The sequence below is a fragment of the Atta cephalotes genome (genome assembly GCF_000143395.1).
Source record: "Atta cephalotes unplaced genomic scaffold scaffold00006, whole genome shotgun sequence".
Classification (NCBI taxonomy): Eukaryota; Metazoa; Arthropoda; class Insecta; order Hymenoptera; family Formicidae; genus Atta; species Atta cephalotes.
The window spans coordinates 4,006,417-4,020,141 of record NW_012130070.1 but is presented as its reverse complement, the minus strand read 5'-3'; the positions used below and the strand labels follow the sequence as shown (position 1 = coordinate 4,020,141).

The 13,725-nt window shown below is 31.1% G+C and overlaps 5 protein-coding genes across 5 annotated transcripts in view; 1 reads left to right on the top strand and 4 right to left on the bottom strand.

The window, feature by feature from the left end:
- LOC105626829 (NECAP-like protein CG9132) overlaps positions 1 to 144 on the top strand; it is a 6,237-nt gene extending 6,093 nt beyond the window's left edge. Inside the window, exon 3 of the mRNA XM_012208122.1 lies at positions 118 to 144. Within this exon, the coding sequence (XP_012063512.1) occupies positions 118 to 144 (27 nt within the window). The remainder of the gene's footprint in view (positions 1 to 117) is intronic.
- A 36-nt stretch (positions 145 to 180) lies between these two features.
- Positions 181 to 2,062, bottom strand: LOC105626827 (tetratricopeptide repeat protein 17-like). Its single transcript, XM_012208120.1, has 3 exons — positions 1,782 to 2,062; positions 719 to 1,022; positions 181 to 447 (listed from the first exon to the last, which is right to left on the bottom strand). The coding sequence occupies exons 1-3, from the start codon at positions 2,060 to 2,062 to the stop codon at positions 181 to 183; spliced, it is 852 nt and encodes a 283-aa protein (XP_012063510.1).
- A 2,318-nt stretch (positions 2,063 to 4,380) lies between these two features.
- Positions 4,381 to 7,091, bottom strand: LOC105626694 (GDP-mannose 4,6 dehydratase). The gene is made up of 7 exons (XM_012207990.1): positions 7,038 to 7,091; positions 6,438 to 6,680; positions 5,411 to 5,603; positions 5,064 to 5,296; positions 4,739 to 4,954; positions 4,537 to 4,605; positions 4,381 to 4,443 (listed from the first exon to the last, which is right to left on the bottom strand). Exons 1-7 carry the CDS (start codon positions 7,089 to 7,091, stop codon positions 4,381 to 4,383), a joined length of 1,071 nt encoding a protein of 356 aa, XP_012063380.1.
- Positions 7,092 to 9,823: 2,732 nt separating this feature from the next.
- Positions 9,824 to 10,862, bottom strand: LOC105626693 (forkhead box C1-A-like). The gene is made up of 2 exons (XM_012207989.1): positions 10,245 to 10,862; positions 9,824 to 10,018 (listed from the first exon to the last, which is right to left on the bottom strand). The coding sequence occupies exons 1-2, from the start codon at positions 10,860 to 10,862 to the stop codon at positions 9,824 to 9,826; spliced, it is 813 nt and encodes a 270-aa protein (XP_012063379.1).
- Positions 10,863 to 11,853: 991 nt separating this feature from the next.
- The window catches only part of LOC105626692 (retinoid-inducible serine carboxypeptidase-like), a 10,736-nt gene continuing 8,864 nt past the window's right edge, over positions 11,854 to 13,725 (bottom strand). The window contains exons 8-9 of the mRNA XM_012207988.1: positions 12,715 to 12,869; positions 11,854 to 12,314 (exon numbers count right to left, since the gene is read on the bottom strand). Of these exons, the coding sequence (XP_012063378.1) occupies positions 12,216 to 12,314; positions 12,715 to 12,869 (254 nt within the window). The 3' untranslated portion in view covers positions 11,854 to 12,215. The remainder of the gene's footprint in view (positions 12,315 to 12,714; positions 12,870 to 13,725) is intronic.

Genomic DNA, 13,725 nt, shown 5'->3' with positions numbered 1-13,725 from the left:
TTCATACATTTCCTTTCATTCATTTATTTTACTCATATAAATATTTATTGAAACCATCAGAGAAAAGAGTTGTTAATCTTTATTATAATAAAATATTTTGTGGATATGTTTATTAAGAATATTCAGCTATTGGAATTTCAGTGAATATATTTTACATCACTAAATCACAAATTATTATCCCTATACCTTGAATATTTGACCAAGTGTAAGATATTGCTCCCACGCATTGCGATCTGGTGGTTGCAATTCTAAAGATCGTCTAGCTAAATACGTTGCATCATCCAAATAATGTTGTACCAGCAATACTCTAGCCAAATTCAAGAGCACTTCTGCATTATGTGGTGATACAGCAAGTGCTCTGCGAAAGCATTCAATTGATCTTTGTGCATCACCTTTTATGCGCCAGAAATTTCCTATCTGATTATACAGTTGGACAGATTTTGGTTTCTAGAATAAAAGAAAAATTTATTTAAAGAAAAATTAAAAGTTATATAAAACCTTCATTATATATGATATATGTCAAAAAGTGTATAAAAAAATAGTTTATCTAAAAAATATAAGTGTTATGATTACAATAAGAGTTTGTTTTTTTTTGCTTCACTGAAAAATGAAAACGCTGGAATCTTTGACAATTTCATAATATAGTATTTAATTATAGTGTATGCTTCTTACACTGATATCTAGTGCTACTATACACTAAATGCTTTGAAATATATACCTCTCGCTTTGCTTTCTTCAAGCGTCTCTCGAGCAAATCAATGTCGACATCGATAGTTTTGCCTCCATTTTTCTTGAACATGAGTGCTACATTAGGTTCTGGTACCAATGGATGCTTGTTTCTGTTGGCCACGCCAATTAGATTATCGTAGTAAGTAAAATTCACTGGCTTGCCACAGTCCAATATTATGTTGTCGCATTGCTGACCAGAGGCGCACGTCATCTGCTCATTCGACACTTGCGAGGACAGCGGGAAGGATTCGCTGATATTTTGCGTATCCTTCAACACGTATGACGAAAGTCGTCTGCCAAGGGGACCAAAGTTAGGGCTGTTAACACTGAATGAACAGCAAGCCACACACAAAACGCTAACTACAGAAAGAAAAAGAAAATTATGTCATATAAATGGTATCACTGTGTATATGATAGAAACAGAAAAAAAAATAAAATGCATGCAGGTAGACTGTAATATGATACAAACTTAGTTGCAGAAAGACTATGCAATTCTGGCTTTTTATTTAAATAATTAAGTCATACTTACTACTTTTTGTTTTGTTAGCTTATGAAAGTGTCTATCTAGCAAACGAGAATGGATTGAAATGAATTGGAATGGATTCAGATTTTCAGAAATATTGATTCACGAATGTTAAAATGAAATGCTTTTCAATCCTGAATGCATTTTTATTCATTTAGGAATTGCATGGAGCATATCTCTATACCTTTCAATCTAAAAATAATATTAGCTTTTCCTGTGAATACTGATCAAAATTTTGAATAGGAAATGCAGTTTTTCAATCCAATTACTCCAATTGAATCTAATTGAATCCAATTGAATTCAATTAAATTCAAAAAAAGTATCCGCTATTTAAATACACATTCAGATAGAAAAAAATTTCAATCCATTCTCGTTTGCTGAGTAGCATATTACAAATTTATAATAAATGTGATAGCATAATGCAATGGAAAGGAAGAAAAACGAAAGAAAAAAACCGAGAGCACAAGCTGTAATTTTATAACCTAGTAGTGCGAACCTGGGCAAAGTAATTGTACGTCTGGTTCCTTACCTCTCCTGGCTGGCGAAACCTTTGCATTCCTGACAGTATAGCTGCACTTTCTCGTGCTTCTCGGACGTCGCGGTTCTACTCCAGGTCTGACCGTTGCCGATGACCACGCTGCCCGAGAGGATGTCGAAGATCGGATCGTCTTCGACTGCGCTCACGAAGTCGGTCGTCTTCACAACCTTGTCAGCGGCATTCAATCGCCAGGATGTCCGCGAGTTCGTCAGTCTTATTTGCAAGATTAGCAGGCAAAGCGCATACCTCCCTTCAGTCCACGTCAGTCGCATTCTTCTTGACTTCTGAGCCTTCCTCCGCGCGCGTTCGAATTGTTTACAATCTCGCGAACGGGAGTGAGAGAGAAAGAGAAGAGATACCGAGATACAGTAGGGTGGAAGGGAAAGGAAATGGTGAAGAAAAAAAAGGAAAGATTGAGAGGAGATCGAATTGATCGAATAAGCTGAACTTTTGTTATTCAAAAATGCAATTGCAAGATGAGAGAATAGATTTCAGGATAATATACTAAGGCCGGATTGAAATAACGTTACTTTAATTATAAACGAAGCTTAAAACTTTCTTCCTTCTATCTTTCTATCGAAAAGAAAGAGAAGATTTTTAAGCTCAATTTAAAATAATGTTGGTGCAATCGAGCCTAATTGTGACAGTTCATTAAAATTAGCTTAAATCACTCATACGATGATGATATAACGTATAATGCATACATAAATTTATATAAATACAATGTACTTCTGACTGTACTTTCTGATTGAAGTCAAATATACATATCGAATATATATCGAATAAAAGTGGGAAATGAGAGCGGGAGATTTTAAAATAGAATAATTCGATTGCGCAAGGATTTCAGAATAGAAAAGTCAGAGTCCAATAAACATCAGCATGAAATTAGTTAGATAATTACTAGCTGCATATAAAATGATTTATAAACAATTATTAAATATTTACAATATTTATTTTTACTTATTAAATAAATAATTGAATAAATAAGATATTATGTATACATGATTTTTTATATGCATATTTTTATTAGCGTAAAAGATTATGTTTTTTTATTTTATTCAGATATAAAACCATAGCTTCTACTGTATTCTCCTTTTCTTCTTTAAATAAATTAGTAATATTCAACACATTCAAGAATACTTTAGATCTTGGGATTATTAGACTTTTCAACAATCCTCCTACGAGATTATTAATTTATAACGATGAATCTCTTTCTCGTTACAAATTAACTCGAATTCTTGTATGTATAATAATCAAGTCTTGGATTTTTCAAAGGATTTGAGAACAGTATCAATCTGAATAAACTTTTTGTGTAATTTTTTGTTGAATATTTTACATATATATTTCTGATTCTCAGATTAGAACTTTTAGTTAGAAAAAAGTTCAGTGGTTTTAATATTTCATTATCGTTCTATTAAATATTTAGAATCAATAATATATTATAATATAAACCTTTATAATATACGTTCGAATTGTTTACAATCTCGCGAACGGGAGTGAGAAAGAGAAGAAACACTGAGATACAGTAGGGTGGAAGGGAAAGGAAATGGCGAAGAAAAAAAAGGAAAGATTGAGAGGAGATCGAATTGATCGAATAAACTGAACTTTTGTTATTCAAAATTGCAATTGCAAGATGAGAGAATAGATTTCAGGATAATATACTAAGGCCGGATTGAAATAACGTTACTTTAATTATAAACGAAGCTTAAAACTTTCTTCCTTCTATCTTTCTATATCCTTAATATACCCGGTCTGTTATACCACGGTAAAATATGTTGCTTACAGTCCGACTCTTTTTTTCATTAACTTAAAGATTAATTCAATTCAGAATAGTAAAAAATATATAACAATTGCAGAATATGTCACTTTCTTAGAAAATCGTCACTTAAATGTAACGAATGTTTTGTTTGATATCCCAGCAAAAAGAATGGATTGAAATTTTTTCTATCCGAATGCGTATTTTAAATAACCGATATTGTTTTTTAAATTTAATTGGATTCAATTGGATTCAATTAGATTCAATTGAATGCAATTGAATTGAAAAACTGCATTTTAAAATTTTGAATTGAACAGTATTAATGTGTTGTGCACAGAAAAAGCTAATATTATTTTTAAATTGAAAGGCATAGAGATATGCTCCATGCAATTTCTATAAATGAATAAAAATGCATTCAGGATTGAAAAGCATTTATTTTAACATTCGTGAATCAATATTTCTGAAAATCTGAATCCATTTCAATTCATTTCAATCCATTTTCATTTGCTGGATTAAGATGAGAGCGAAAGAAAACGAGTTGTTTTAGAATAAAATTGTAAAAATTTAGCAACGCAAATAAAAATATTAATATAGATTGGTCACTTTTAAACTTGCATCCTGCAATTCACAAAACGGGGCATCACTCTCGATTATCTGTATAACATTATTATGCTACTAAACTACACATAAAAATCTCATTTACTCTCTAAAGAATTTCAAAAACATTTTAAAAATATTTATATATTTACAGTGTAGATAAGATTTTAAATACTGTCGCTTCATAAACAAAATGATAAATGCGTCTGATTGTATCACAATTCCAATGCAATAATGTTAAGCGTTTGGATTTTTTGACATTAATTCTAAGTCAGAATCCATCATATCCTTTACAAGTTCCTGCAATATGAATATAATGTATGATGTTTGGAAACATATAGAATATTATATTTTTGAGAATTACTTGCATTTTTTAGATGTACAAAAAATTACCTTAAATGTAACTGTTGGTTTCCATCCGAATTTGTTTCTTGCTTTTGATGCATCACCCAGAAGTACATCCTATCGAATAGGAAAAAAACAATTATAAATATAAATTAAAATTATAATATATAATATATAATATTATAATATATATAATATATAATATATTATAAAATTTATCTTTCATTTCTCTATATTTCAGATATCTTACCACTTCAGTTGGACGGAAGAATTTCGGATTTATGCGAACTAATACTTGACCGGTTTGTGCATCTTGTCCCGTTTCATTCACACCTTCGCCTTGCCATTTAATTGTACGACCTACATATTGGAATGCCACCTCTACAAATTCTCTCACGCTATGTGTTTCTCCTGTCGCTATGACATAATCATCCGGTTGTGCTTGTTGGAGCATCAACCACATTGCCTGCATATTGTACATGGCAGTTTATGTCAAGAAACTTGAACTAATATTTAATTAATCTATAAAAGTTATGAATAACGTAATAATGTAATAATCATGAAATATTACTTACTTCTACATAATCTTTCGCATGGCCCCAATCTCGTTTTGCATCTAAATTTCCTAATTCAAGTACATCCTGTAGACCTAAATGTATTTTTGCTATAGATCTCGTCACCTTTCTTGTAACAAAATTCTCTCCTCTTCGCGGACTTTCGTGATTGAATAATATACCGTTGCATGCAAACATATTATATGCTTCTCTGTAATTTACGACTATCCAGAAGCTATATAATTTTGCACAAGCTAAAAGAAAAAATATGATATATGAGAAAAAAAATATATAAAATTATTTAATATAGATAAAAGCTTAATATAAAGATGATTTAATGTAAAAGTATATCTTTTTCTCTCAATTACCATATGGAGAGCGTGGATAAAATGGTGTCTTTTCAGTTTGTGGAACTTCCAGTACTTTGCCGTAAAGTTCGGATGTTGATGCATGATAAAATTTCACAGATTTTTCTAAGCCGCATGTACGTATCGCGTCCAATATTCTTACTGTTCCTACTGCGTCTACTTCTGCAGTATATTCGCTTACTTCAAAGCTTACCTATTGCAATATAAAATAATACATTTTTAATTTATTTAATATAATTATTTATTTAATATAAATACGTATTGATATTGATTAATACAGGGTGTTTCAGAATGATTGCCAAATATTTTGTGCGCAGGTAAAGCGGACTAAACTCAGTCGAAAAGTCCTTTAGCATTTTGCAATTTTCGCAATAGTTAACAAGACATTAATTATTAAAAATCGCCGAATATTGATTTTCAATAATTTTTTACTCAAATACTTTACAGAAAAACAGCAACAGACAAAAATTGTTTATTTTCTTTTTATAGAATTCTGAGAATTTTTTAAGAATTTTTTAGTACCGCATTTTTTCATGTTGGAAAAATAGTTGCCAATAAGAAAAGTACTGTACTAAAAAGTTGATAAAAAATTCTGAAAAAATTCTTAAAACTCTATGGAAAAAAATAAATAATTTTTGTCTCTTGCCGTTTTTTGAAGTTGATAATACTTGGATAAAAAATTATTAAAAACCAGTATTCAGCGATTTTTAACTAACATCTTATTAACTATTGCAAAATAGGAGAGGACTTTGGACTCAGTTTAGTTCGCTCTACCAGCACACGAAATATTTGGGGATCATTCTGGGACACCCTGTATAAGTATGAATCATATACATATACATGCTGATATTAATATAATAATACTGATGAATGTTTATCAATAATGTTGATAATATTTATCTTTTTATTAAATTATATCAATTTAAACTATATTATCATATTATTTTTGATATAAATATTCATCTTTTTTCTCTTATGCCTTCCGTGCTTTCTATTTTCATTGTTTATATACAAATAAAATACACACCATAACATGACTTTGTGCTGCGAGATTATAAATTTCTGTCGGTTGTATCGCACTAATAACTTTGATTAAACTACTGGAATCTGTCATGTCACCATAATGCAGCTTCATTTTGCCTTGTCGATGACATTTTGGATCCTCATAAAGATGCTGAATACGTGCAGTGTTAAATGAACTGGCCCGCCTGATAATGCCATGCACATCATATCCTTTTTCCAATAAGAATTCTGCCAGGTAGGAGCCATCCTACAATAGCAGAAGATTGAAGACAGTATAAATCTATGTTGTCATGAAGTTTCATAGCGAGCACAAGGCAATTAAAATGTTTATTATAACATTTTTGCCAATGTAGATTTACTTTAATTTCAATTTGATTTACTTTTTATCCTCATTTAGTTTTAAGGATTAGAAAAAAAGAGTTAATTAAATTAAAGTAGTTAATCTACATTAATAAAAATGATCATTAGAGATTAAATTGATATTTTCTTCATTAAAATTTAATACTGCAGTTTCAATTTGAAAATTATACATTTCATTGAGTCAATATATTTTATGACAACATTAAGATTAATTAAAATTAAATTTAAAAAATAAAATAATTACCTGCCCGGAGATACCTGTTATTAGAGCGACACGTCTATCATCGCCAGTTGCCATGTTGAATATAACACAAGTACACGTACTTCAACAAACAAGTAAACTTTATTGAGAACAATTGAGACTGTTTTAAATTTAGTGACACAAATCGACACACATATGGCATATTTTATTTTTCTCGGCATTCAATTAGTAACAAATATATTGAACGATATTTGTGTCGACTGGTCACCAAATGGAAAGCATCTATGTTATCATCTATGCCACAGCCAGATAACCATTAATGCTGATAATATTTATCAGTAATGCTGATAATACTTATCATTAAACTATATCAATTGAAAAATTAGTGTTTTTGATATAAATATTTGTTTTTTTTCTCTTATGACTTCCGTGTTTTCTATTTTCGTTGTTTATTTACAATTATCTCTTCCAGTTCCTCTTTATTTTTAAATATCTCTCATCACATTGAATTCGCATTCTACACTATTTATGAGTCAAGAGAGGAAAATTAAGAATTAATTATTAATAAATTATTAATACATTATTTCTTCAGTACTAAATTTTTCTGAAATCTTCTTCTGTCATTCCTCCAAACATATATCTTAATCCTGTCAGAATTGATATAACGATATGAATATTTAGAATTCTTTCAGATTTTTCATATAGTTCTGTATGGTATACTACCAAAGAGAAGCCCAAGTCCAGAGTCTGGAACACTCTGGAGTGACTGAAGTCCTCCCCGGTCCTGATTGTCCGGAAATGAGAATAAATGTAGGTAGACGTGGAATCCGTCTACTGGCGCCTCTATGTGCACAAAATACGTAGAATTATATAGCCATAGATATTTTCGACGAGTAACACATCTACAGGAGATAACACATCCACAAACGGTAATTCTAATCAATACATATATCTTTAAGTTTTCAAGTTTTCGAATATATAATATTTATCTTTATAAATTTTAACATAAAATATTTCTTATTTTATTGTTGTATCTTATTTCATCTATTTATTGAATCTTATTTCGTTGTATTGAATTATCCGGAAAGTTCGTGCCGATTTTGAAGGAAAATTGAAACGCAGAAGATTTAAATTTTAGTATACATTTATTAAATTTAAATCTTTTGCGGCACGAACTTTCCGGATAACCCAATAAATATAAAATATTTCATTTAAAAATGAGAAACAATCTAATTCTAATATAATTTAAATTATTATAAATTTTAAATATATATGTGAAAACATTAACGCGTTTCTTTTTCCAAAATATTCTGATTAATTTTTAAATTGATAACAATTAATTACAATCAAAGTGTCAGCGATAAATTATTTTAATCAAAATACATTGTTAAAAGGTGAGGAGAAAGTCACGTTCAATTGTAGATACCAAATACTTGATAAATTAGAGTGTATCTAAAAATCTGCTTTTAGGATTTTGTTTATAAAGAAATGATGTAAAGTATAATTAAACAATGAAACATATTTAATATATTTTTAATATATTTTTTTATTATAATTTAATTTTATCTCACGAATTATACATATAAAAAAAACGATGCTGATCTTTTGGTCAATTACGAGAATTTTTTGAAAACTTTAATTATTTAATTGATTCTTCTTGTTTTCTCTTTAGTTATCCGAAATGCAAAATCTTCAAAAGTGTCAAAAGGTTCGCCGTGTTTAATTATTAAATAATCAACACTTCGTGAACCTTGTCATTCACTTTGTCAGGACAAAGAGCGCACTAATAATTCACAAACCTTTAAATTTATACTTCTAAAGAAAATATACTTGTGAAAATTTCAAAAGTATTAGCAAAATCTTTTCATTGAGCTTTTCACTTTCTCAACAAATATAGATATAACTGCTACATAACATATAAATTTTAGAGTCCGATCGAAGTTTCGATTTCGGTCAGTTTCGATCAAAGATCAGGGTTTCGATTTGATTTCGGTTTTGATTGAAATTAAGAAAAAATTTCGATGAATAAACTGTACAAGTTGCAATGCGCCGGTAAGCGTTCAAAAAACAACTATTCGATTTTAATTATTAACTCGTTGATTAAGCATAAGACGATTGAATATAAACTTTGATGTGATCTTAATAATTCTCAACTTTTAAAGAAATCAAATCACAGTTATTATAATTGTGATTTGATTTCTTTGCAATATTATTATATTATTATAGTTATTATTATAGTTAGATATTTTAATAAAATATGTTTTTTAAAGAGTAAATAAATTTGTCATATGATTTCTTTCTGAAAATCATACTATTTTTGTAAAATTAATTAAAAAGTCCATTTCAATTCTGGCCGAAAAAATGTGATTTTATTAGCTTCTTTCTCTTTTTTGTTTTTTTTTTTTAGTAAGACTTATCTAAGTTTCGGTTTCAGTTTTGTTTTCGACAATTGAATGACAATTGAATATTCATTTTCGATTTCAATCGGAAATTAAAATGTAGTTTCGGTCAGACTTTAATAAATTTATATCTATGTTATGTAGTAGTTTATATTAATAGTTCGCTGGATTAGCGCGAGTGGAAGAAATTATATAAAACACGTATATTAGTCCCCAACTTTCAGTATAATGTCGTGTATTCTTTATGCTAAAATAAAAAAAACATTTCACAATAAATAGAACTAGTTATAATTCGTGAATGCACATATAATATAAGAACGGAAAATTTGATTTCCAGTTTCAAAACGAATCTTCTTATTTAACATTATTGCTCGATGCCAAGATGTTCCATTGATGTTATATTATATAATATTTCGATAATACATAAAACTATAATTGCGACTCTCGTGTGGATTTCCGTAGGATGTTGTCGATACTGAACATCGTCATTTTGGTGATACGTCCCGGAGAATCTATACGTTCGATTTCGGTATCCTTCGTCATGACATTTTGTTCATTTGTTTCAGTGATTTCTTGTTGTTCTTCTTGAAGTTTCGTCGAATTGGATAAGAATTTGGTTGATATCTGCAATCATATCAAAACCGCGCTTCAGTAGTGTTATCAGAAATGTTCCATAAAGTTGCATCCTAGCCCGAATATCTATGTATATAAACATGATTCATTCCGGAAGACTAGCTTCAGATGTTGAAAGACTATATGACACGAAGGAAGACCATCGTGTCTCAAAGAGTCAAGAAGTAATATTACGCAGGATCCTCTTTTGCACAAGACTAAAGCTTATTCTCTGTACCGATAATCCTTCCGATCTTCTATCATGAGCGAGTACCCTCTGTCGTCTTGTTCTCCTGCGCCTGTAATTGCCGTGCTCGAACATTTCGCTGGCGGACGGGTCCAAGGTCCAGTAACTTCCCTTTCCGACTGTATGACCTTCGCCATCGTCCGTACTCGTCCGGTCTCGCGGTACCTTCACGAAGCAATCATTCAGGCTAAGGTTGTGTCGTATGCTGTTCTGCCAACCTTGCCGGTTCTCCCTGTAGTAGGGGAACCTGTCCATGATGAACTTGTAGATGCCGGCAAGCGTCAGCCTTCGCTTCGGCGACGAGTTGATCGCCATCGCGATCAGAGCGATATAGGAGTACGGTGGCTTTTCATGATGCGGCGCGATCTTATAGCCGATCAGCGGTCTCGCCAAGACTGGCCAGGACGCTTGATTGAAGGCTGGCCAGGCGATGTCGGCACGCAGCACCTCCGGGACCAGGCTAGTGAATCCGTACGCACGTTTTATGGGGAACATTTTGTTAATCGGAAAGATGTACCAGTATTCTTGACACCGAGCACGCAGATCGCACGCTTGATTCTTCGCATCTGCGAAGAGACCATGAACCTGAGGACAACTGCTTTGTTGCATCGAGAATACTTCCTCGAAGGACGAAAACCGCGTCGTTTGCAAGTCGTCAAAATGTTAAGAGACTTTTAATATCACAATAATGTGCTTCGATCTGTGTTATCCTTTCTTTGTCGGCAATGGAAACGGTCAGGATGTTCTGGCGTGATGCACTCAATGAGCCGTGAAATTGAAATTACATCATGTTCTCACCGTTTTTTCCTTTCTCGCGATGAAAACTGAAAAGCACCGTTGAATTTCACTGTATATTCTTGTGGGAGGAATGAGGTCGCAGATGTAATGTTGCACTGGTGTAATCGAGGGAGAGGATGCGGAGCACCCTGTTGATCAGGGCGCGAACTCACCGGAGACTCCGTTGCATCCAGTTGCCCTAACGAAGGAGATTTGTTTAATTTAACACTGGGGGAATCTAGAGGTTGGTTCAACCCCGCCCATCGGTGGTTTTCCAGGGAACTCCCGTTTACGCTCTCGTGGGGAGGAGATTACCTATCCGGGACCGCAGTATGTGTTTTATTGCTGTTTACACACATGCTGTTTCAACACCCACGCTGGCAGTAACTGCGCCAATATATAAACAGTGTTGCGATAATTATATCGAGACCAAACGATTTCTCGGAACGGTCTTTTCCTCTTAGTTGATCCTTTCTTACAATCGATGCAAAGGCTCGCACAGAGTGTTAAGAAAAAAAGAAAAGAGAGCAGAAGTCAAACCGAAAGTTGCTTTCAACTTTCTCACAAGAACGATTTTTCGATCCATGTCAATCAAACATCATTTAATAACGTTTATACTCCTCTTTGTCTTGGAGCTTTTTTTAATTTACAAGTTATATACAGTGATAAATTAATTGAATATGTAAATCAAGTAAGAATGACTACATTAAAATGTAAAACTCATATAATATATAGATTCTATAAATATATACTTAATTTAACTTTTGATTATGATAATGTGATCGGAATTTCTAAATGAATGAATAAACATATAATTATTAACTTCTTCTCTTTCTTAAAAATTTTATTAATTTATCAATTTATCAATTATTTCTTCACGTCTACGTTTCACAAGACACGACTGTATGTCACAGAATTCATTTTCTTATTTCGTTTTGTTTTAATTGTATGACCATATTATCTAGTTATATTCTAATGAATGTTTTACGATATTGAGAAGAATCCATATTAGAATTGAAACGTCTATTAATGTATTGTGTTGAATAAATTTATTACACGCATTCTACGTTCAGCTCTCATAGCCATTATCACTCTTTAAAAATTTTAAATTTAAAAATTTTATTGAAAGAACTGAATAGAATTCTATCAATTACATTTAAGTATAAAATGAAAACATCAGATCAATTATTCATTTCTCTTTTCTTCATAGCGATGAGCTGTATATGCATTGCTCGTCAAATCCTGTAGTATTTTCTCCTGGGCTATCGGATTGTCCTTCGGTACCTGTTTTTAAACAGATGTCATTCAGACGTATTATATTTAAGTAAAATGTATATATAAATGAATATTGCCAAATTATTAATCGATAAATATAATTTAAAATAATTTTGAAAAATATTAATAATATTCGTTAAAATATTTGGATTATGAATATTTTAATTGTATTACTTTAACTATAATAATGTTCACATAACTAAAAACATCTGTAACCTTCTTTACATAAGTTACGGAAGCAATCAAATCGAGTGTAACATCATCTTACATTCAAATTGGCGGATGTAAAATGAACATTGCGTATGGATCTAGGATTTTCCTTGTAGTAAATTAATCTCGGGGCTATCGCTTGCGACTTATAAATATGAAAGCTAAGGGGGAACAGAGAAAGTGCCTTGTATATGCGTACCATATGTCCGGCTCTGTTGACCCAATACATCCTGAAGTTGTCTTGAACCTTCAAATAACCCTCAACGATGGATTTAAAGATGAACGAATTCCTATTTGAATTTTTCCAGGTGTCGGCGTTTTTCCATTTCAGTTTTTCGACCCAGTGAAGAGTACCTAAAATATATACCGGGTGATTAAAAGCGTTATAAATTTTTATTTCGAAAACCAAACATTTTAGAGAATTAAACATTTAAAAATTTTGTAATTTCGAGGGAAACATGAGATGATATCATTAATTTGAACTTGGATAGCGTTGTCAAGGTCAGAGCAAGGTCATATAGAATGAGATTTCCCATTTTTCTTATATATTCTTGTAGCTTACCTCAAAGCTTTTCAAAACACTATAATAAAATATTTTAATTACTTATTAAATACTTTTTGAGTTATACTGTTTAAAAGTTTTAATACCGCCGATATTAGCATTATCCAAGATGTCCGATCGATGACTATAAAACTTCTTGAATGTTGTTCAGAATCAGACTTGGATAAAATTTGTCAAGATCAAGATCAAGGATGTTTTTTAATTTTCATTTTTAATAACGTAAAAACAAGAATTAAGAAACAAGAATTAAAGAAACAATGATCTTGATCTTAACAAATGTTATAACTCTGAACAACATTCAAAAGGTTTTAGCCGTCGATCGGATACCTTAGATAATGCTATAAATGCCGGCGGTATAATACTATAATTTTTAAATTGTAACTCGAAAAATATTTAATAAAATTTTATTACAATGTTTTGAAAAGTTTCTAAGGTAAGCTATGAGAATATGCAATAAAAATTAAAGAAAAATTCTCATTCAAAAAATTCTATGTGACCTTGACAATCTCCAAACTCAAATCAATGATATCATCTCATGTCCTTTTTGAAATTACAAAACTTTTCGTGTGAAATGTTTTTCTCTAAAATGTTTTGTTTTCGAGATAAAAATTTTGTGTGTGTATGCATGTGTGTGTGTGTGTATGCATG